The sequence below is a fragment of the Neolamprologus multifasciatus genome, chromosome 13 (genome assembly GCF_963576455.1).
Source record: "Neolamprologus multifasciatus chromosome 13, fNeoMul1.2, whole genome shotgun sequence".
Lineage (NCBI taxonomy): Eukaryota > Metazoa > Chordata > Actinopteri > Cichliformes > Cichlidae > Neolamprologus > Neolamprologus multifasciatus.
In genome coordinates this window covers 27,507,004-27,532,178 of record NC_140451.1, presented here as the reverse complement: position 1 = coordinate 27,532,178, position 25,175 = coordinate 27,507,004, and the positions used below count along the sequence as shown (strand labels likewise).

The 25,175-nt window shown below is 39.0% G+C and overlaps 1 protein-coding gene and 1 long non-coding RNA gene across 5 annotated transcripts in view; both read right to left on the bottom strand.

Moving 5' to 3' along the window:
- Positions 1-653: 653 nt before the first annotated feature.
- The window catches only part of abch1 (ATP-binding cassette, sub-family H, member 1), a 38,776-nt gene continuing 14,254 nt past the window's right edge, over positions 654-25,175 (bottom strand). For all 4 annotated transcript variants that reach the window (XM_085182474.1, XM_085182475.1, XM_085182477.1 and 1 more), the window contains 14 exons: positions 21,974-22,048; positions 21,546-21,726; positions 21,166-21,262; positions 20,913-21,081; positions 20,357-20,457; positions 14,613-14,683; positions 13,857-13,906; positions 13,450-13,506; positions 13,257-13,327; positions 12,683-12,771; positions 11,704-11,807; positions 8,038-8,197; positions 6,803-6,907; positions 654-4,963 (listed from right to left, as the gene is read on the bottom strand). In XM_085182474.1, the coding sequence (XP_085038600.1) occupies positions 4,857-4,963; positions 6,803-6,907; positions 8,038-8,197; positions 11,704-11,807; positions 12,683-12,771; positions 13,257-13,327; positions 13,450-13,506; positions 13,857-13,906; positions 14,613-14,683; positions 20,357-20,457; positions 20,913-21,081; positions 21,166-21,262; positions 21,546-21,726; positions 21,974-22,048 (1,437 nt within the window). In that variant the 3' untranslated portion in view covers positions 654-4,856. The remainder of the gene's footprint in view (positions 4,964-6,802; positions 6,908-8,037; positions 8,198-11,703; positions 11,808-12,682; positions 12,772-13,256; positions 13,328-13,449; positions 13,507-13,856; positions 13,907-14,612; positions 14,684-20,356; positions 20,458-20,912; positions 21,082-21,165; positions 21,263-21,545; positions 21,727-21,973; positions 22,049-25,175) is intronic.
- On the bottom strand, positions 16,834-20,348 carry LOC146505711 (uncharacterized). Its single transcript, XR_014877548.1, has 2 exons — positions 18,042-20,348; positions 16,834-17,878 (listed from the first exon to the last, which is right to left on the bottom strand). It is a non-coding gene; the product is annotated as an uncharacterized LOC146505711 (long non-coding RNA).

Genomic DNA, 25,175 nt, shown 5'->3' with positions numbered 1-25,175 from the left:
GTCCTGGATTAATAGTTTGAGTTGTATTACAAAATATGTATTTTGTGTTTGTTTTCTGCAGTTGTGTAAATAAACTTGTTCCTTTGCGCACAAACATGGCTTCAAGATGACGCTGACAGATCATACACAATAATTATGTTTGAATATGTTTAATGAAAGAAACATTTCAGGTCGTAAACCCACACAAGCATGCACAGACTCATTATCTCCCATAAACATGAACAATGGGCCATGAGGCATGCTTACCGCACATAGTCATGTTCCATCACTTCAGAGGAAATGCATTCAATTCCCAGCCTAACCCCAACCCTTAGGCTTTGATCATATATTTTTCTTATGTTTCTAGTCCCCAAAACTTGAGTCCCCTCAATGCGACTGAATAAACAAACAAAAGCACTAACAACATTAATCTGACGCAAACAAAGGCACACAGAGTTCAAACAGTCTAGCAGTCAGGTAAGAATACAAGACGCAGTGGGGTCATCTCCAACACTAAGGTAACAAACACAATGATGCAACTATGAAGTCATCAAATAAATCCATCGTGCACGGCCTCCGGGGATTTATCGTAACCACAGGAATTGCGGGGATTTTATAGGCACTGAGTGAAATCTGGCATGGCTCCAATATTCAGAAGGAGGAGACAAAGAGAGGATTTTTCAGACGAGTTTATTGTATGAGAATACATGAATGCAGACACGCTTGTCCACTTTCACAGTGCATAAATGTCACAACACAGGAGTGTAAATGCTTTACATGCCCTTTAGGGAGAGACAGCGGAGGTAGAGTTCGGAGCAGAGAGGATGTGATTCAACCTGGCAGCACAAACCTTCATAACATTGTTTATATGAACTGCAATACTCCAACTACAAAAAGACTAAACTCTGAATAAGACTTGGCTGCTTCTAATCATGCTATCGGGGTGAACTGAAGAAAACTTTCAGACTTGTATTCACTGTAAAGTTTCTGAAAAAAATGGTTTAAAATTTCTCAACAACATAAAATATTTTTGATAAGATCATCAGCGCCTACATTTGCTTCGGTGTTTGACACTCATAGTTCAGCTAATCTGCTTTGTAAGGGCATTACGGGTGTTTGGTCAGATCTGGCTGATGGTGGCTTGGCAACACAGACAAACAACACAACAAATGTAGTGATTTGACTGCAAAAAACTAAATTGCGACACGTCCGATTTGCGCAACCACTTCTTGTCGTTCCCTCAAATGAAAGAAAAAAAGACAGATAAACTGGCTTATCGAGATTAACTGAGAAAACACATTTTCAGAATAGGGAAATCGGACGTTTCAAGGACACAAGCGGCCGTTACTCTCCGCAGGGTACACCACAAAGCTGCGCAGGCTGCAGTAAGGCGTAGCAGTAGTTCAGCTAAATGCTGAAATTAATAACAAAGCAATGAAAAATGCAGATCTCTTGGTGGCGCAGAACTAAAGGTCAGTGAATGTTGTGCTGCATCCATCTTGTCTAAAATATTTAACCCTTTCATGCATGAATTATGACAACCTCAACCTTTCCTTTAGTATTTTTAGTCATCTTTAGGCATGAAAGGATGAATAAAAATACTTGGGAAAGAAATTCTGATTGAGGTTGTCATAATTCATGCATGACGGGGTTTAATAACAATAATTACAATGAAACACATCATACATCTATAGTAACATTAAACAACCAGTGGGTGGCAGGGTATGGAGTGACACATCAGTGTCCAATGTAGAGGTTTATGTGCAAGTATACCATCAACATGACACAAATACAAGAAAACAGCCTTTGAATAGCCGTCCACTGTAGTGACCACTATGCATAAAGGGTTAATTTGATATGCTTGTTCTTGAGGTGTCGTTAGTATTATAGAACCAATACAGGAGAATCCCCATAGCTCATTTAAATCAGAATCTTTAGTTGGATCATTGCAGTTCATGTAAATCATAAGATGCAAAGACATGCAGACTTTTGCTCAGATGTTTGCTATTACATATTATTTAGCTGGTCTTGTGGGTACTGGAGTGTGGGAAAGTAAATGTAAGTAGTGATCGATACAAAGCACTTTTGAACAAAAATCAGAAATTTTACACAGATCAAACTGAGTTTTTGGCAACAATATATCAGCTTTCCAAGAATTTTCACAGAATCAGCAACAGTTTTACACGAGCTGTACCAATTTTACCACCACTTTAACATGATTTTATATAAACACACATTATCGTGTGATGAAAGTCAACTGAGGCACAGAGGTAAGAATATGAACAGAGCTACAGTATATCCTCACAGTGTGGCAAAATACAGTAAAGTCCATTTAGAAGTCCTCTGAACATAATAGAAAGCTGTTTAAATAAGATGAATAAGTCAACGCAATGTCCCATAAAATGTGCGACAGGAACACTGATGAATGTACAGCAGAGCAGCAAGAGCAGATTTACAGTGCATGAAAATCTCAGTACACAGCATGGTGTATGCACATCATCATTAAACCATAACGTAAGCCGACACAAAGCAAGCAGAGGAATTTACAGTGGTTTAGATTCATTATTTATCTTGTTAATGGACATATTAATGATATAACTGCCATTACCAGCACTGTTGCATCATGGGTAAAAAAAACAACGACATTGTGCATCAGTATGTGTTTTTAGATCAACAGGATGGAAACAAAAACTGGGTAAAAAGTAAAATATGATTTATTAAACATTAATGAATGTAAACATTTCTAAATCTTAGAGTGGCACGACATGTAATGCTGGTTTGGTGCTTTTGCAGCACTGTGGGTCTCTCAAAGGTTTTTACATTAAAAGAAACACTTTGATATTTTGGGAAAATAGATAAAAGGATTTATGCCAATGCCACTTCTTAAAAAAACTCTTGAACAGTAAAAAAATACTTGTGGTTGAATAGGTCCTTATTTTTGTTTTAGTTCAGTTATTTAGTTATATTTTTTTGATGAACCAAAACATGTATTAACCTTTTTTTTTTTTAATTGGGCAGGTTGTTTTACCCTTTCCTGTATTAGCGCTAAGCTAAGCCAACTGTTTAGTATATTATTAGGCCACCAGAAAGTCAAACTATTCCTCTGACATGATGCTATGGGTAAAGGCAGACAGCTCACTGGTTTACACTTAAGTTATTCTTCTGCAGTGAATCTATGCAGACACTACGATGTAGCGTACACAAGTGGCTGACATGGTTGCCAGCATTTACACCTGCGCTTGCATCAGTGTGACATATAATTACATTGCTGGGGAGGTGCACATCAGGTTATTGTGCATGGTTTCTGGTTATGATGCACCTATGATGTAGATTTAAGACAGAAAAATAAACAACCTGTGAGATATAGGCATGTCTTGTTTTAAAATTGTTTTTCTCATTGTTTATTCTAACCTCTAATTGGAAACATACCCCACAAAACAAAGAGTGGTATCTGTTGTAGGATGTCAAAGCACCCCCAAAGTCAAAATTAAAATGTCTTCATTGCAGTTTACTTCTACATAAAAAAGGAAGGAAAACCAAGCTTTCTGACTATAAACACCTTATTTCTGCATTTTCATTTGATTTTTCTTCCCTTTTTTTCCTCCCTAATTTCCATAGCATGTTTAATTCAAAGCAGCATTACTCCTGTGTGCTTTTAATCTGTATTATTCTTAAAGAAAGATTAATAAAAAGTCTGTGCAAATTAAATGTCTGTGTAAAAAATAGAGTCGTATGGATTAGGACAGCTATATACCAGCGAAAGGAAATCTGTCCAAGAACCTCCACTCTGTCCAGCAAAGTAGAGAGAAATAATAATTAAAAAACAGATACAGTACCAATACTTTCCCCATCACCAATCTCCTCCTAAAAGAGACGCAGGCACACAAAAAAAAGAGAAAACCTTCAGGCTGAACAGTCAACAGCGACAATGCACCTCTACGTGACGATTTTGCAGCACCTCTAACACGGTGAGATGAAACCACTTCCTGTCAAGTCATAACCAGACAGGACAAAAAGCTGAACACAAACATCAAAAGCGAGCAGATAGAGAAGATGGTGTTTCTGTGGGTGAGAACCTTCTGAGCAACATGATGCAATCAGCACTTTAAAACTAGTCCCACGACATTATGCAACAATCCTCCACTCAGGTTCTCTGCTTGGAAAACATTTTCACGTTTTCTTGTGGACAAAAAGCTTCTGTTGTGCTAAGATTCTTCTTTTTTATATAAACTTGAACTGATTTGTCTGCTTAATGCAAATATACACAGGATAGACAGTATATACTGCAAGGACAAAAAACAGTTACATTCACTTCCCCCCCACCCCCCAAAAAATGGGCTGCTCCACTTGATGTAAGATAAAGTGTATTACAGAAAAATCTTTAGTAGCATTAAAGACTGAGGCCAAACAAAAATAAGAAAACGTGACCCTGAGCTGGTGCATGGCCGTTCAGATGGTGTTGAGTTAAAGAAGCTACGGATAGAATTGAAACAAACTAATGGACCACACACGATACTTAAATAACATATTGTGCATGTACATTTTCTACCTTGTGTATTTCTGTGTGCAGCATCCTAAATTCACACTTGCGTTTAAACAGGCCAAAGGCAACTGCTGCAGGTTCAGGCAGCTGGATGAGGGACCCCAAGAGTCTATGTTTGTAAGTGTGTGTGAGAGAGACATAATTTGGAGGAGAGCGACTGATGCATTCAACCCATCAGACTATTAAACCACAGTGAACCCCTCCCCTCCCTTTTCCCTCTTGCCGTTGCCCCAGTCCATCCACATGTAGGAGGCCCTGGTGAGTCGTTGACTTCAGGACTTTCCCTGACAGCTCCACCCCCCCATTCTGAAGGAGGCTCTGTGGGGTGAGGCTGTCACGTCCGTAGCTTCAGGATGACTGTCGCCAGGATGAGGAAGAAAGTGTTCCAGCCCAGGGTAACAGCGAAGCCTCGCCACACCATCATCCGAGACAGACCCCAGCCTGATGGGAAGATTTATATCTACATTTACTACATAGATTAAAAAACAAACAAAAGAAAAAACAAGCAAAGAGTGGACACAGAAAAAGACAAGGTCGACGATTTCAGCACCAGATTTATGCAAACTGTGATCAAAAAGTTCTGAGACTGCACCTATAAGAAAGCAGAAACTCTACCCCCTCACTTCAAGGTTGTCTCTATATGCACTTATGTATATTTCCCTGAGCTCGCGCCAATTTAAGATTTCTTTCTAACCACCCTTTTATTTGTGATTTGTGCAGAGAGCAAGCATCAGCTTCTGTACCCATTTGACTCTTCATGTTGAGGACCATCAATGGGAGCTGGGCTTCCAGCTGCAACTCAGAGACGTGTCAGTCATGTCAGATCAATTGTGCAAAAAAGGAGCATGCTTTTACATTTTTTGTTAGACATATTTACAGTGTTGTGCACTGTGACACTGTCCAATGGGTCAGACTGCCAGTGGGAAGCTCTAATGTAACCTGTGTGTGACCTTTGATGAAATTCACCCAAACTGTGGTATGCCTCAACATGTACCTTTTTTGCTGTATCAGCATCATCACCCACCCGGCTTAACAGATTGATCCCTGCGACTTCTTCCGACAAAATAAATACAAGTTGAAGGTTGTTGTTTTGCAAACGCACACCTGCCAGAGGTCAGAGTTGACATGGAGAGATCAAAGACAGGGAAAGACTGCTGAAAGAGGCCCCAGTGTTTCAATAAAAATCAGGGACAATTTTTGCTTTTTTTTTTTATAGCCGACAGTCTGTGAAGAATTTTATAGTTTTCCAAGACTTTAGTAAACTAACCCTTTATATCAATAAGAATAAGAAAGGGTTTACAAAAAGTGGACACAACGTGATGTGATTTAGAAATTTGTAACTTGTGTCTCTTTTTTTTCTGTCTATTAAAAAATTATCAATCAAAAAAAAAGAGCTAAAGTGACTCACAGATGTCGCTTCAACTCATTTAAAGCTGACCTACTGTTAAATTTTCATGTCTGCTGGACTCTGTTAGAGTTGCTTTGCATATAAAATACACCTCAGAGCGCCCCTTAGTTTATCCTCGGCTTGAAATAAGCTGTTGTAGCTCATTTTGCTTCATGCCAGTTTTCTTATAATGGGCTCCCCTTTGAAGGTGGGGGAACCCAAGTGTTTCGAGCAGACTCAAATTTTATCTCACAGGGATCTCTCATATATAAGCTGACCTCAGTATCTCAAAAAGGTTTTAGTACAAGCTTCGACCCTGGAAAAAAAGAAAATAAAACAAAGCATAATAGTTTGATCTTAAATCTGGGTCTGAGTTTATAGACAGGGACATCTTGTATGAGATTAAACAGTCATCAAGTCCAGTTAGCAAATGTGGCAGGATGAAGCTGCATTTTCCATGGTAAAAGAAAAGAAAGGTGGCAGTTCATTTCCTAAATTGAACTCTGACATTGTGGACTTGTCCCTGTGAGATTTTTTCCACCACACTTATACGATAAGGCCTTCAAACAGGAAATGGCTCCTCCGACTTCCTCTGTATCAAGTAACACAAGGGGAGCTCGTGCTGTCATCAAGTCTTATTGTTCAGAGGTCAACAGGAGGAGAAAAGATTGGAAGACAGAGTGAAACCACTACACCTCCTGAGAGATGAGTTACACTGGACCCAGAGCTGATTAATGATTTAGTCAACTGGCTCCGTTGTGCACAACGTAATCATCTGAGCCGTGCACACGCTGCTAACTCTTACACACTACCAATATGCCATATGGTGCGCAGCAAGAGCACATGACGTTAAACTGTTGTTGTGTGTGATGCGTTCTGTGCATGAGCGTTACCTCTGTACATGATACAGCGAAGGGCTTCTGAGGCGTAGGTCTGAGGAAGGACCAGGCTAAGGTAGCGGAGAGGATACGGGATACATTCCACGGGCCAGATGATACCTGCATCACAGGACAGAGAGGACAATGTGTCAGATGTGGGTAAGATATCATTTACACCTCCAGCAGGAATGCTTTGTGTCTAGATTCTGATAACAAGCAGGCTGTGAAGCAATAATCTGCCGTTTCTCTTGTTTTTTTTTCCGTTTTTTTCACATTCCAAATCAGGTTCAAAGTTCAGTCTGAGCAGCTGAAAAACTAATCTCACTTCACGGTGCATTTAGCAGCTCTTCTGCAGCAATCACTTCATCAGCACACAAATTTTGCTTTGAATTGCAGATGTTCAGAATTCCATCTTTTTCTAAGGAAGTCTGGACTCAAAGTTCAAAGATGGAAATATTGTGATATGGCTGGAAGATCCAGAGCAGAACAGCAACAGGATGAACACAGTGGAGAGATTTTATTCGCTGCTGTTTCCGTCCTTTTAAGCCACAGCATCAAAATATGAAAAAGCCTTTAAAGAATTTCTTATTATTCTGTATTCATCACAGATGTATGCAGAGTAACTATTAAATCCTCCAAAAATATCTTAAAAAATATCAGTTTCTTTACTCATGAATCATTAACTGGGACTTCATCAAAGGAATAACAAGCATGTCAAAATTATATCACAAATCTGATATGCCTCACACTGATATAAGAGCATTTTACACTTTATTGTATATTTCAGGCATGTTTTTCTTGTCTGCATGTTTTGTTCACTGGATTTTGTTGTTGTTGTTTTACGTGGCCCTTGGGAAGACTAGCAACCAGTTTGTGCAACTGCAGGGCTGCTAACAAGAAGTCTGATATGATATGAAAACACTGGATGACTTAGTGTGCATAAGAAAACCAAAATGAAAGAAAATCTGCTATAAATGATTAAACATCAGTGAGTTAGGCAGTGGGCTTTAGTCTTCGTAAGCTTATTTGCACATCAGTGTCAGCAAAGGATAAACACATTTCCCATAACGTATATATACAAAATATTACACATCCTCCTACAGCTTCTAAAGTTTTGAGCTTTTAATCAGTTCACAACATCAAAGATGATTTAATCAGATTCTAATTCCCTGATTCAGTGATGCTCAGACTCACACCTACTGTGCTTTTTAAGGCTTTTTACACTCACAACAGTAAATCTCACTGCTTACCACTAAGGATGAGGTTGGGGTAGAAGATACCCAGAGCGGCCTGGTTGGCGCTCTGCTCGTCGTCGATTGCAGATGAGATGACGAGGCCGAATGAGATGCCTGTGACACCCTGCAGGACTATCAGAATTATGACGAGCACCAAGGACCCTTCGTTAGGGTTCTGCAAAGACAGAGAGAGAGAGAGAAAGAGATGAAGAGCAGGGGTAAGAAAAAGATAACAAGCTTGATTAAGTTGTGGGCATTTTAAATGCAAAGCTGCAGCAGACCTAAAAGTTAAGAAAAATAGAGGGGAAGCTAGAACAAAGCAGTACTTCCAGCATCATAAACATGGGTAAGGGCCTTCCCTCGGATTATTACTGCAGTGATTAAAATGTTTCAGCTGGCAGGTCACTTAACCCTAACTGATGCAGTGAGTAGCTTCTTATTTTTTATCCAACCATGTCAGAAAACATATCTGTGGTCAGAAAGGTCAAATTATTGGCCTGCAAAGAAAACAACTAAAGAGAGTGATGGAATTACTAAAAATCATATGGTTGGAAAAGAAAAATCTTCAACGACTAAGTGAGATAATTTTCTGCACAGTGTGAAGAAAACCTCTTTGCTAGGGTGCAAAAAGATTGAACTCTGGAGCAATGGGAAAAGGGAATAATCTCATATTTACGCTGTTCCAGACTGACTGGTGTATCAGCGTAAAAACAGAGGTGGGTAAAGTGATGCAGCTATTACGTCTACTCTCTGTGAGCTTCTGGGGGGCTATGCTATGATCTGGGGTTGCTTCATTTTGTCAGGTCTTATTCAGCTACATTATGTACCCCAAAAATGAGGTGAGCTGACTGCCTGCATCTCATCATCAGTTCTGCTCTGCTTGGAAATAAATGTTGTAACATTGCATAAGGTCATCAAAATGATGCCACAGCTAATGTGCTGTGATTAAAGCTAAAGATGGTCAAGTATTCAATATTGTTTTAGCAAGCACTGTATTTCTTCTCACAAGTAGAAAAAGCTGAATAAACACAGAGAGAAACTGCAGCATTACAACCAGATTTTTAAAACTTAGAAACAATGTAAGCTTTTCTTGTAAAATATGTTACAATTGTCTATCTGCTGGGAGTTTCTAAAACTATTTGAAGATGATAGTAATTTTTTTTTTTAAGTTTGTGATGGTTTATGTTTGTGTCACAGAATTATTGATGACGCTAAAGCCATGGAAAAACATGATATGATACATTTTAAAAAAGGAGCTGTGAAAGACGTTCGATGGACATGAAATTACACCAGCGCTTGCTGCATGCTCACTCCCGACATGATGTACAATCATCTTGTGTGGCTGTTAAAGGGGAATTCCACTATTTTATCATATCTGCATGGTCTGTGGGGAAAGAGAAGTGTGAAGATGAATAAATAAATAAAGGTGAGGAGTTAGAAAGAAATGAGATTGCAGGGCTGATCCTAATCTCTGTCTTAATCAGTTGAAAACTCTTTCCTAATGCGTAATAAATTATTACGTTTTTAAGTGTTATGGTTGTTTTTTCCATCCCTGGACATTCAAGGCCATTTTAAGGAGTTTTAACATTTAGTTTCGCCACAGATAACAAGGACAAATAGTTTTTACCCTGACTATACACCAGTGAAATGGTCCTGTGATGTTAATATGGGAAGTTATCATGCATTAAAGAGTGGTGTACAAAATCAGATACTGCAGAGAGAAGTTTAACTGTCCACCACGTGTAACATATCACAGTGCAATACTAAATCACCTGGGGCGACTTTGAATCAGTGGAATTTTTTTAAAATAACACAGGAAAAGACAAGAAGATGAGATGAGGAGAAAGGGGGGGAAAGATAAAAAGAAATGGAAAGAAATATCACTGATAGTGAACTTTGGTCTGGGGTGTAAATGAGATATGAAACTTTTCAAAATCACATAAAAGTAGTAAAACAGAGACTGGAAGTCTCGCCTTACAAGATTCCAGGTGATAAGCTCCTTCGCTAAACTCTGTGTGTGTGTGTGTCTGTGCCCTCCTTGGAGTGTTAAGACACTTCCCGTCTCCCCTGACAACGTGCAAAAATAAACCTGCACCAAGAGACCACATGACCACTCGGTTGCCACAGCAATCAAGGCCTGTTGTTGTGGTGATCCCACAGTGATCCTTGGATACGGCCGGAGCGGGAAGTGATTTATGGAGCGGTGGGTTCTGTGGACTTGAGCACCTTAATTAACACACACACACACACACACTAACATAGCGGAGCGTACGCATAAAAGCAGGTCCCTGCATGAACTAAACGCACACTCACATTTATACTCTGTTCTTTTCTTCTCTCTATTGATTTCATATGGATGTCTATCAATAATCAGTAGTAACCCGATGTTCCCACTGGTTTGGTCATTAAAGCCAAGGTTATTAAAGTTAATCGAACTTGTGACATTTAAGTTAATGGTAATAAAAATTAAAAGTATAACAAAAATAAATAAAATACCAACATAACAACAGCATAAACTAATGAAAAAGAGAAAACCATAAAACTCTGGGTTTAACAGTTCAGATACTTTTCTCACTGGATGTCAGAAGGATTCATATTCTTTAAATAAAGAAGAAGCTACTTTCCCTTATATGTTCTTCCTGGCCCAATTCCAAAGGGATTTGTATCTCCTTTTAGGATTTTTTTTTGCTTGTTAGTCAGTTAGTGTAAACCAGTACACAACTGAGCCACTGTTTAAAGTCTTTAAATGTGAAGACAAGTTTTCATGTCCTCATAGTCAAGTCATAAAATAGTAAATAGCCAATGAAAACTGGCAAGATTTGTCACATGTTTCATGAGATCAGCGATTCTGCATTAAATCTAGAGTCATAATATGGTGAAAAGCAGCACTGTTTGATAAGTCCGTGTGTATATATAGTAGCTGAACTTTGTCTTGCCACATAAGTGATGTTATGAAACAGTTTTGGACCAATAGAAAGTGGAAAGTGGCCTTTATGTGATATATTTCCTCTTGAGTGCACTGTAACTAAATTTTTATGAGGGAAAAAAAGGTATATGCTTGAAAAAAATAGAGGTTAATAAAATTATCATAAAATTATGACTTGAATCCACTGCAGGTAAAGTCTGATTTTGATGATGTAGGAAAAATGCAAATGAAGATGGTAAAAGGTCGGCGAGGGATTAACCTTCAGTATGTCAGAGCTGTTCCCTGCATGTTGAACGAAACCATATCAGAGGCGGTTTTAAAAAGCAAAGAAACACAATGAGTTTGCAAAGAGCACAGGAAATACCACGTTTCAACCTAAAGTGCTCAACATTAAGTGACCGTGTTGTGGTCTCAGCAAAGGTTAAACAGGACTGACCCTGTGGTCTGGCTTTGCAAACACTTATTGGCATTACACTGACTGAAAGCAAACACAGAAAATCAATTAAAGAAGCAAACAGTGAGGTGACATCTGTTATGCTGTGAGGTAAAAATAACAGTCAGCCTTGTTTATATAACCAAACCGTTCTTAAGGCTTCTATTTTTATCATTCATTTCCCCTGCTGATACTTCATCTCTGTGGACTTCATTTTTTACTGCTGCAAAGGTTCATCCTCAAATCGATTCATATCAAAGATTCACCTGACTACGTCTGTATTTTGAGTTTCTGTGTTATTTTTCGGTTTTATTGCTTCTACCTTGAAGACGAGCAGCATCATAAGAAGCAGCAGGATGATCTGAACGCTGATGACGAACAGCTGAGAGAAGAGGTGAGCCAGCATCGTCTCCAGAGAGCTCACACCTGATAGGAACACAGAGAGACAAAATTCAATAAACTCGCTAAAAGATCTTTACACATTTTACATTCACATCAATTATTTAATCAATTACGTAATGTTGCAGTCAATTTATGGGTGCCCAGTATCTATCAAATCATAATCATAACAGAGGATAAACATAAACTGCTTCATAAACATAAACTTTTTAACTGCTCAGCTTTATTATACTTTTTTTTTTATTACAAACTAAGTCACATGTGATACCTGCAACTATAACACATTTTTGATATAATTACAAATACTCAATAAGAGATTACTATTAAGTCATAATACATTTTAATGCTAAAAACAGCAGTTTATAAGAAGATCAAAACAAAAGGTTCTCAGTGCTTGCTCAAGGACATCTGCTGAACCCACTGTGATGTTCTTACTCCCTCTAGTGGTCAAGTCATGAATTACACTTGAAACAATCCATTGATTGGATTCTTATCACCACTATATGGTTAATACTGAACACAGACTCAGTTTATTTGATGGTTTTTCCCATTTACGTGGACTTTTAGATCAGACTGTCAAATCTTGACAAGAGAAATTAAAAACATGCTTCTTATAGGTACAGCTAACATTCAGATTTAGTTGAAGCTGTTTGGCAATAAGCCACAGTTATATATTTTTTTTTTATCAGGGTGAATAATTTTTTTCCTTTTCCCACTTGAGTGTAGGAGTGTTTTAAAACTAGAAACCATACAGAAAGATTTGTCATTCTTCATCGTGGAAATGCACTCGCACACTCAAAACCTGCATAGAATTTATATGTACAGGTGCAACATGTGCACCACTACAGTGGTTTCTGTATTCGCGTGTGAGTGCGGGAGCAATGCTAGCTTTGACGGCTCACCTGCGACCCAGCATCTATCCAAAAGCCCCTCTTTCCTCTCCAGGACAAAGGAGAGTGCTGTCAGACCCACGGCCAGGTAGAAGGTGATACTGGAGGGATCAATGAAAGAAGAGAAGGTAGAAGTGAAATGATAAGGTGGTATGTGGTTATTATGAGCTGATGCTAAAAAATTCACAAAATTAACCAAAAGGAAATAAACACAGATGGTAAAAGGCCTGTATTTGTATTTACTAGTCCCTAAGGACCCCAAAGCGCTTTATCATCATCCACCCATTCACGCACACATTCACACACTGGTGATGGCAAGCTACATTGTAGCCACAGCCACCCTGGGGCGCACTGACAGAGGCGAGGCTGCTGGACACTGGCACCACCGGGCCCTCTGACCACCACCAGGCAACGGGTGAAGCGTCTTGCCCAAGGACACAACGACTGAGACTGTCCAAGCTGGGGCTCGAATCGGCAACCTTCCGATTACAAGGCGACCTCCCAGCTCTTGAGCCACAATCGCCCCGACGCAGGTATAGTAAGGTGTCTACTACCCTATACTTTAACCAGCACACAGTGTACTGACCTGAGCACAGCTCCAGGGGTCACAAATGTAGTAAAGTCTGTGTTTTGGCTGCCGTAGATTGGCTCCTCAAACTAGCAGAAGAAATCAAGAGTGTTTATTTTACTTTATTATGCAGCATGTATAAACTCAAATATATTTAAGTATTTACAGCATTTAATTACATTCAGTTGCTTTTTTCCATAAACTCTCTTACCTTTATTGGTAGGGCAACCATATATGCCATGCCACCCAACTTATAATCCACAAATGCCTGCAGACAGAGGGCAAAACATAAGTGATGCATCTGTTTTTTTAAGAAAAAATCAAGGCTACTCTTTATCATCTTTAAGTGTTTTCATTAAATATTCAAATCAGTTTAATGTTGTTTACATAATTCTAGTTCACAACGGCTCTCGTCCACAGACTGCTTAAAAAAGATGGGAGGTGTTTGAAAAGTTAGGTTATTTTCCAATGGCCAGCAGTAAACGCTGTCCTGATAACTTTATGGGCTCAATCAACAACCAGGCTTCTTAAGCTGTGGCTAATAGCTCAGTGACGGCTCTTGTTCACTGAAACATGGATATTTTATGTAACAGCATAGACTTCACATCATATTTGTACCTGGAAGGCCTGGTGTAGTTTCTTCTGCACCATGAGGGCAATTTGCCGATCTAAGAATGAAAAAAAGGGAAAACAAAATTTAAAGGGAGCATGTAAATCACACATCAGATCTTGATGAATGAAATATTCAGGTTGAAAATCTTTGCTGACATATAGTAGAAACCAAACTTATTGACCTTTTAAGGGCTGGATTTAAAATTATCCCAGAAATCAGAAATTGAAATCACAGATTGAGGCCAGCTTGTGTCTTAGAAGTATACATGGCCCCCACATGACATCTGGGCATTCTCCTGATTAGAAGGTCTACGGTGTCCTATGAGGATCTCCTCCCTGACCTGGAGTATCAGTGAGCTCCTGGACAGTCTATAGCTGCACTGGAATGCACCAATATGTGAGGTCCCATTTAGAATTACTTGTACACTTTGGCCACATGAGGCTCAGATTGCCCTCCACCAGGATGAACCTACTGCACCAGTTTATGGTCTGACAGTAAACTACCTAACAACAGACATGGTACTGATATCTAATACAAAGAGGTCTGCTTGTGCAGGCCGACTGATCTGCAGGTACAGTACCATTTCATACCACCACCAGTGACAAGCAGTAGTTTGATGTAATGCCGGAATTTGATGTATGTGAGAATCCTATATGTACAATATGCATTAGTATAACATAAATAAAGCACACAGTATGTTTCATTCAACAACAATTATCCAAAAAGAAGAAGAAAAAGAGAAAAAATGGTTTGTATCTTACTTGTCTGGTCCAGCCAGACGTGTATTGATCCTCCATCGATTATCTCCTGAGAGACCTGCCGCTGGACCATCCTGTGCAATTGGGAACCAGAATTATGATCAGAAAAAAGTAGAACCTCAGTCTATCTAACAAAACACTAGAATGTAAATAGTAAAAAGTGAGTGATAATCTGCTGAATCTGCACGTTTTCTAAATTTGTCTGGTAAGACAAGTTTAAATGATAGACAGCATATGAGACAGACAAATAGAGACAGATAAAGCATTACTGATCTATGTGATAGTGAAATCTAATCTCAGTGACCCAGATTGAAGAATTTGGTCATTAGGACACTACAAACCTGGTGAACCTGAGGAAGGTGCATAGGAACATAAATATTCATTTTTTTCCTAAGGAATCTGGTTATTGATTATGGATCCTCATGTGACTGCAGGCTGGTAGCGCTATTTAAAACTCAGAAGGTCAGCCAGGCTAATTATTATTTCTCTGACACAATTAAAGCAATGCCTCAAGTCTAGCTGAGCCACTGAGAGCATTGAACCACGTGTAATTTACTATTACTGAATTGTAACTTTGTTCTTGAATACCAGTGAACTGAATAGTGCGTGTCAGATATGTGTAGCCTGGAATTCCTTAAAGTATTTATTTCAGATGGTCTCACTTGGACAAAATTACTATCTGCGTAAGTGCATAGATTAAAATTTTTATTAAGGGTGTTGCACTTTAACATAGTTCCATTACAAAGTATGAAACTGGTTTGTAGCTACTGGAAATCTTCTGCCTTGTCCCTAGTTAGGCTTTTACAAAACCAGTGTATCATTAAATTATACTGTTCTTACTCTCATAAACCTAGACTACAGTCAATCCTGGATCTACTTGTAGTTGCTGTGTTTAATCCTTTCAGGAGATGATGATGCCAATACATGGCTGAACATCTAAAAGCTTCAAATTGAGGGTATTTTATCATTTTAGATTTTTTATATATGTATATGTAGTAATATATATGTTTTATTTTTACAACAGTGATCCCCAAAGCGGGCTGCGAGGATACTGCACGGGTGCTAAGAAGAGATTTTGTTAAAATTTTGTATTAAGGTTTAAATCCCAGTAAAATATAAATGACAGAATACAATTTATTTTATAAAAAAAAAAAAAAAAAAAAGCAAAGCAAACTATTAAAAAAAGCATGGAAAGTATGCGTTCATCTTTTGTTAAGACTTACTGACATGCATTTTTCTGACATAATGTTAACGTTCATGACAGCACAATCACAAAATGACTGAATAAGAATAGCTTGTTTATAAAGGTTGCCAAGAGAGCCTCTTCCCTCTAAAAGAACGTAAGAGCAGAGCTTAGCTTTGTAAAGTTGGATCTGAACAAACCAGGAGGTTGTGGAAGAATGTGAGCGCATGTGAGTCCATCTGTGCCACAACTAAAGCTTGGTTGAAATGAAACACAACAATGATCCCGAGAACACCAGCGGGTGTTGCAGTGATCCAGTCAAAGTCCAGATCAGACCTCAGCCTGTGCTGTTGAGGGTTCATAAAAGAGCTGTGCATAAATGAATGTGTGCGAAGCTCGATGAGCTGAAGTGATAACTGGGCCAAAATCCCTTCAAAACAATGTGAAAGACTGATTAAGTCTGATAAAGGTTATTGTGATCGTTGTAAAAATCAATTTATCAGTCTTTGTAATGTATCACAAGTTGTTCATCTGAGGTTATATCTAAATTATCTTAAAACCTGATAAAGGCCTGGTGAATTTTTTTATTATTTCCTGGCACGGTGATTAGTGTTGCCTCACAGCAAGAAGGTCCTGAGTTCAACTCCACCATCTGGCTGTGGCCTTTCTGTGTGGACTTTGCGTGTTTGCGTGGGTTCTTTGACTTCCTCCCACAGTCCAAAGACATGCAATTATTTGGGTTAGGGTAATTAATGATTCAAAATTGCCCATAGGTGTGAATGTGAGTGTGATTCTCTGTTAGCCCTGTGATAAACAGGCCACCTGTCCAGGGTGTACCCTGCCTCTCACCCCATGTCATGTCCAGCTCCTCACAACTGAAAGAGGATGTACAGATGTACTTTCAATTTCAAATGACTGTATCTTGGATTTTCCATCTATATATGTGCCACCATATTAAGGCAGTGGAAAGGTAGGAGTTAAAATATAGCCACCAACTGCCATAAACAAAAGCTGTTTTTGAAGAATAAACCTCAGTAGGGAATTTATCACAGCTTTGAAATGAATCCAGAAAAAAGATGAAAAAAACGTCATAATGGTGGGTCAGATTGTGATAGGTGTGAATATCTTCATTCTCATAAGATATTAAAACGTGCATACCAAAAATACATTTGCATGAACTCCTTATCCATCCTGCCTTATCTATATGATTACTAACAGGAAACAAAAATCTGCTTCATGCTTATGTGATAACATTAAGGTCTGCTTGAGAATCCACTCTGCTAGAAGACATGGGAGAAGAAGCTTTTTGTTTTTCTTAGGCAGGTCTGTCACATGAGAAGCACATGATTCGGTAAGAATAAGAATCTTATTGGTCGGTGCTAAGATGCAACCTGCTCAGGTGTGTTACGGACAGGAAGGACCGGACTATCCACCCTGCAGTCTCACGCTGTGAGTGACGACTGAACAACAACACTGCTGCAATGACTCACCTTCACATGATTTTGAGGTGTGAGTTGGTGTGGTGTGGCCTCTGTGAGCATTTATGTGTATCAAAACAACAGAGAGTGCGTGTGAAAATTTTTTTTCACATGCACAGTTTTTAAAGCCACTTAGAAAAGCAAGCTATTAAGCTGATTTATGTGGTCCTTTTAAGTAGAAGCAGATAAATAAATGATATATTATTTGCTGTAATGCTCATTAAAACAAAACAAATATAAGAACATTTATTGGGATATTTTTGGGAAGCTGTGTACTGGGACTGAAAACATTTTAATTCAGTATTTCAGATCCATAAGAATCTGGTACTTTCGTCCGGATGATTGCACAAATACCTTTATGCATAATACATCAGGGCTGACGTGTTTGATCACGTCAGTCATGCTGTTTGTTTTCATTGGCAACAAGAAAGCTGCACTGATTTACCTGAGGTCATAATTTCTCTTAATGCAAACCACACACTGGATTTTCTGGATTTTATGCACTATCACCAGGGGAAATATTTGTTGGATATATTGTGAAGATTTTTATAATTATAATGAAGGCTGGTGCAAATCTTCCAGTCTACATGTCAAATTTTCCAAAGAGTCTACAACCATCCTCCAATCCGAATTTCTAAGTAAGTAAATCACCAACTTGTGAAATGATTGTTAAGGTATATAATAGGTGCGTGGTGTTCCCTGAGGTGTGGACTGTTTGTGTCGGTGTTTGTCATGTTTGTGATATGCAGCTGGAATGCTGCCATGCGTTACAAAGACTCGTCTTGCAAAATCTGTCTGCTTTGCTGTGCGATTGTATGACTACTGAGAATCCTCACTGACAAACACAAACGTCTGTACACAGCCTGTTCTGCCCACGTGTAGGTGCATGACATCAGCATGTGCTGCTTGAAAGGGAACTACCAAAAGTCGGGCAATGAGGAAGAAAAAGGCAGCAGGTTGTTTGTTTGCAAAGGTACATGAAAACAAGCAACATTCTCAAGCTGAGACTTGTCATAAACAGATCAAATATAACATGTACAAAAATTATTTAAAGAAGGACATATCCATGGAACAATGGGCATTGGTTTGCGCAAAAGCTCATAAACAAACTATTAATTCTAGACTAAGGTTGTTGCAATACAAATGGTTAATGCGAATATATGTTACTCTGGAAAAATTAAATAAGTACAACTCTAATATTCCAGACACTTGTAATAAATGTAATGAAGATAAGGGTAACTTTTGGCATTGTATTTGGGATTGCAGGAAGATTGGCTCCTTTTGGGTTGCAGTAACACAAACTATGAAACAAATATTATCCAAGGAGGTTGTTTTGGATCCTGGCTTCCTTATTCTGGGATTGTACCCAGAAAACATGAGGTACACAAAAAGTGACAGAATGTTTATTGATATGGGTTTGTTACAAGCAAAAAGATTAATTGCACTAAAATGGAAAAAAACAAGGGAACCGAGTATCACACAGTGGATAAAACAAATGATGGTGGCTTTGCCATTGGAGCGGATAACATGTATACTGAAAAGGAAATTGGATGTTTTTGAGAAGGTGTGGAGACCATTTGTGAATTTTGTAGAAGGATTTGTATTATCTGAGGAGGACGAGGACTGAGGGCAATGACATTTGATTTGGGATAATGACAAATTTAGGCCTTTAATGGAGTGATAAATCTGACGACTTTTTTGTTTTCTTTTTGCTGTCTGAGAGGAGTGTATGTTCATGTAGTATTTAGAATGTTGGACTGTTTGTAAGTCATTAAAATGTAAAAAATAATAAAGATATTGTTGGGAAAAAAAAATAGAACATGTACATCCAAACTGATTGAAAATGCTGCGTGTGCATATCTTAAAAAAATTCTGCAGCACTGGTATTTCCTTATAGAGGTGACACAGTGATACTGTAGTGATTGTTCTCCAACTCCTCCTGGGGAAGTGCTTCAGTATTGATGAAACTTATAAGCCTAAAAACTACCTACGAAGATTTATAACATCTACATGGTGATTGATTTTTCTAAAAGTACTGTTTCTTTTTTTGTGTAATTGTACATAGAAACTGCACAATCAAGGCCATACCTCATTTTTATATAAATCAAAGGTAACATCTGCATGCTCACATGGACCTTGCACATGTTTTAATGGTCATCGGAAGGTTCAACACTTGGTAAGTTTTACTTTCCTAGCTGGTATGTCTTTACCATTCTCCATTATTTATTGAGGTGAAATATGGTCAGAACTGATGACAAAGAGAGGGGAATCATTCCAGATGCTGACGCATGCTACATCCAAAGAGCCACTATCAACATAAAAGGCTGCAAGTAATCAGGGTGAACGGCAGGTGTGTCCTTTCACTTCCCTTGAGGTTGCCTTGGCCTTTTAATAATTTACATCCAAATTTCTATTCTTGCATTTAAAAGCCCTTTTTGTGAGGGGTAACGTGTCTGATGTGGAAAAAAAGCCTGTTGAAAGTCATGCCGTTTCCTCTTTAAGTGAAACGGTGCTTGAAATCATGGCCTGCATTTGTATATGGCCTGCATTTGTATAGCGCTTTTCTAGTCCCAAAGGACCTCAAAGCGCTTCACACTACATTCAGTCATTCACCTATTCACACACACATTCACACACTGGTGATGGCAAGCTACATTGTAGCCACAGCTGCCCTGGGCGCACTGACAGAGGCGAGGCTGCCGGACACTGGCGCCACCGAGCCCTCTGACCACCACCAGTAGGCAAACATGGGGTTAGTATCTACTAAATCATATTTAGTAATTTAGCAGTAACTAAGCAATTAAGGCTTATGACTTTCGGTAGATCAATAAAAATGTCAAACATTTAGGTCACACAATGCAGTTTTATTCAACTCATCTGTTCTGACTCCTCCAATGCCAGTGTGGCTATTTATCCCACGTCTTTGTATTTCAAAGGTATGTCAATCATTTTTTTCTAAAGTAACACGAGGGCAATGAACATTGAGTACAGACATGTTTTGCATAATCATTTGCACAATCATCATAACATCAGTTACAGATGCTGATCCAGCATATCAGCTCGGCCTATGACGCTCTGTCCCTTACCGTTTAGTCAGGTAGCTGGTGAAGTTCTTGCCAAAGCCGATTACACTCCAGTACTCTCCATTATAGATTCCCTCAAAAGCTTCTTTGTGGGACAAGTTCACCTGCAGATAAAAAAAAAGAAGCAGGTTCAATTCATTCTATGTTCTAAGTTTCATTTTCACCATATGCTACACCATGTTTCCTCAACCAGTCTGAACTTCACCATTTGCCGCACAAGGTCAGACTAAATCAATTAAAGTTTCTGCACATTATGCATGTTACAGTTTGTTGAACAGCTATGGTTCTGTTACAGAGAGAAACAATCTTTCCTCTTCAATGATTTCCCAGAAATGGGAAGTCCTGGTGTTTGTTCCTTTGTGAAACTCATTTGCTTAGAGTGAAAATAGATTTTAACAGCTGAGAAAAAAGTCTGCTACTTTGAAAATTGTACTTACTCACTTTCTCATGTGCAACCTACCAGCAGATTTACAGTAACAAAGGAAAAGTCAACAAATTCAGAATCCAAAGGTCATCACAGCTGATGTGGATTCATATCTCTCAGGGCCAAAACAAATACCTGCTGCACACTCGCGTTGTCCAGGAAGGAGAGGAATGATTGGCTGAAAGCAGAGGGGGAGGTCTCATTGTTCACTATAGCAACCTGGATGCCCTTTGGATCTCCTCCGACACACAGACAGATGAGGGAGACCTGGATGACGGGCAGCAGGAACTGGAAACACAAAGAGCTGCCAACACAGAGTAGAAAATAAAGTGTAATGAACTGGTTACTTATAGACAGTGACAAATAACCTCTGTTAACTGCATCGTACCCTGGCATTCTCTTCATCCGCACCAATGTTTTGATCATCAGGGCTGCGATGTTCCTCCACTTGGGCAGCACATGTCTGGCTCGCATCTTCCAGTCCACTGAACACAAAAATGCAATATAAGTGACTGCAACTTATATTTTTAAAACAGCAGCGGTTAAAATGTTTACCTTAATCTGTGCCTCCTCTTTAAAAAGCTTTAGTGAGTTTCAACTCATTGTTTATCTACCTGACCTGCAATTATATTATTATTATCATCCACTCCTCGTACCTTTACTTTTTGATGTCAGAAGCAGCTGATTTTAATGAAGCGCTATAAAACTCCTGGCCCATTGTTAAATATATGCACAGGTAGAAAAAGAAAACACGCTACATGTCAGTACCTGAACATTTGAGGCTTTCCTCTGCAGGTGGAGATCCGACTCCAAGAATTGGCTGACTCTCATCCTTCCCATTCTCAAATGACTGGCTTTTGTCTAACGTTCCATCTGGAGAACTGGAATCGCGTTTAGAGCCGGCCTGGTCTGACGTCTCACACAGCTGCAGGAAGGCATGCTCCAGGGTCTGGAGGACGGATAATATGGGCTAAAATTCACAAGCCTTTTTTAGCCTCCTGTGCATTTGGAGAGTTTACTACGAAAGCGTGCCACAGCCACAGTTTTAATTGCAAGAGGAAAAAAAGTTCACTGTTAACTTTTATTCATATTAAAATAAGATGTAAAGCAAAAAGCAAACTAAACAACCTCCATGCCTTGACTACCAGCACCCCTGGGCACCCACACAGTCTGTACTGGGATTTGAGAGTACTCACTGTTGCACAGTGCTGCTTCATGACAGCATCTGGGGGACCTTCAGCCAGCAACCGGCCGTGTCGCATGAGACCGACCTATACGACGGGAAAAAGAAGAGAGAGGTTCTCTTTTTGAAATGAGTGACTTAATTTTTTTTTCTTGGCAATTATTTATTTAGTTATAAATAAAAAGGGTACTAATAAATAATCATATATTTATAATTAGATGATTTATTTTGTTATAGATACACACAGACACACACACACACTGAATGTTGCTGAATGAATGTTAAATGTATGTTTTTTTATCTTCTTCAAAATAAATGCTAATTCTTATCTTAATAGAAATCCAAAGTGTATCGCACATAGCTGTTGTCAGGGAGCCAAAACACACAGCTGTCTGAATAAGCTTCTAAAGTTGTATAAGAGCGGTAAATCAGGATAAGCCAAACAGTGGATTTGTTAGCCATCTACAAAATAGCAAACTACTTCTTATTCTGTTGTGTGTGAATGGTACTCTTATCCTATTAGTCTTTTTTAGTGGGTCAAACATGGATAAACAAAGGCTGCAGCTGCTATGTGAGTGAGTTTATTTATTATACCAGAAAGCATAAGATTTGTGCATGAAGCATGTTGACATGGTAAAAGCTCTTTCCTCAGCTGTGGAGTGATGCATTGCTCCACTGGGTGCTCCGTCAGTTGACATACGTTTGTCAAAGTATCACGAAGACAGAAACAAATAAGCCCATTTGTCTCAGTCCTTCACACAGATATCGTTTTAAGTGAAAATGGAGACATGGCTGAGAAGACTGAGTGGGCAGACTGGTTTTAGTGGAGACGTTCTGGATCCAGGTTCTAATGATTGTGACACAGATAAAGTGCTTGAACTTTGTGAGTCCTGTATGAAGCCACCATCACCACTTCTGACTGTGGAATTTCTGTGGAATTCCTACCATCACAAAACTTCTACTTGACCTTCCATTGCCCTTGCCTCGGTGGTGAATTTGCAGTCATGTGAAAATGAAAGACAGTAAACTTTGGAAAAACAAAGGAATTAAGAGAGTAAGTAGCAGCCAAGTGCAGAAATAAACTTGATTAACTGATTAGTAAATGTGACCACTTCTATGACAGGTGACACCTCAGCACTGCATTAACAAATGGCCACAAAATAAGTGCCTTGAGGCGACTGTTGTTGTGATTTGGCGCTATACACATAAAATTGAATTGAAATTGAATATTCTTGAGTGGGCATCCCAGCAATTCTGCCCAAAGGTAAGACAGTGATCAAAGAAACGCAAGAAGTACATCTCATACTCTACAGCAGCAGTCCCCAATCCCTGGGCCACGGACTGGTACCGGTCCGTGAGTCATTTGGTACCGGGCCACGAGAGTGAGACTTTTCGTTTTCCTGGGTCTTTTCACGTGTGTTATGAATAAATCTTCTTTTTTTGGTACCGGTACTAGTTTTATTTTGTTGTATTTATCCGCGACACCTTAAAGGCTGTTCCGTGAAAATATTGTCAGGCACAAACCGGTCCGTGGCGCAAAAAAGGTTGGGGACCGCTGCTCTACAGGGCTCAGTTAGCGCGTTAAATGTTAAAGTCCATGACAGTCCAATTAGAAAAAGACTTAACAAGTATGGCTTGTTTAGAAGGGTTGCCTGGAGAAATTCTCTCCAAGAATAACATGGCAGCACAGCTTTTCAATGGTTTTCAATGTTGCATCTGAACAAACCACAAAACCTCTGGAACAATGACCTTTGCACAGATGAAACCAAAGTGGAGATGTTCAGCCATAATGCACAACACACAACACCACATTCAACACATGAGCACAAATACAGCATACATACTGTCAATGCAGTGGTGGAGGGGCAATGATTTAGACTTGTTTCGTAGCCAAAAGACCTGTGAACCCTGCAGTCACTGAGTATAGGGTTAGAGTCGAACATGAGGCAGTTTGTCTGCTAGCTAAAATTCGCTCATACAATGGGACAGTGATCCCAAGAACACCAGCCAATCTATGACAGAATGGCAGAAAAAGAAAAGAACAAAGATGTTGCAATGGCCCAGTCAAACTGGGCCCAGACCTCAACCCGACTGTGGCAGGACATAAAGAGAGCTATGCATAAATGAATTCCTGCAAAACCTCAAAAAACTGCAAATGATGCCATAAAGAAGACTGTGCCAATGTTGCGAGAGACTGATAGAGTTATTCTAAAATCTTATAAAAAGTAAGATTTCTACATGTTTACCTGATACTTAGAGAAGAACCTGATACTTACATGTTACGTTCAACTAATAGAAAACCAATCAATCAATGAATCAATTGGTTGTTTTGTACTGTTGTCTAGAACTATTAGCAGTGCAACAGTGGTACAAGTGAAGGTTTAAGTATGAGCTATTGTCTAATGTTTGACTCTTCATTTGACACTTGTGGTTACACGAGCTACTGTGTAAATCTCTTCAGCTCTTCAGCAATTTATTGATTAGCTCATTATAACACTAAGCTATTATTATTATTAACAGCACGTATTCTCAAAACTGCTCTTTGTGTTGCACATTTCCTTGCCAACAGCTTCAGCTTTAGAAAACTGTCCCTATACAGTCTGTCCCCAATCTGCTTCCAGTCTTCAAGTTGAATTTAAACTAAATGGCATCAATAATTTTACAAATTCATTGCACAAATTTATGCATTTGCAAACAAAATTTCATAGGCTATGCACAAGCGAATATGATGCTTCTGCCAAAATTGAGAGTATAAACATTATACTGAAAAAATGTGGTTTTACAGACTATATATTCAAAGGAGATTACTGGTGAAACAATGAATGAACTCAGTGAATGAATGGATTTGTGCAGAGCCAAGCATTAGTTTCACCATGAGTGAAATATGTTGTAAATATGAGGAGCTAAAGTCTGGAAAGTCCTGCTGACCTTTAGAGCGACTCTATTCTATAAGGTTTACAAAGAGATGATGGCTGTGTGTGCCTGCCTGGCTTTCACTTCTCTGTGTTTTCTTTATAGCACCTGGATTTGTTTGTTGACAGGGTGGAGTTCAGAGTATGCAAAGTCTTAAGCACACATTTCATTCTTCTGTTGCAAAGGTTCAACTTCAAGGCCAACCAGCCATTTAATCTTAACTTTAAAATAAAAATATTTTTATGTTTTTCCTACAGACAGGAGAACCTACAAGTGAACCTTTACTGAGCTATGGATTCAAG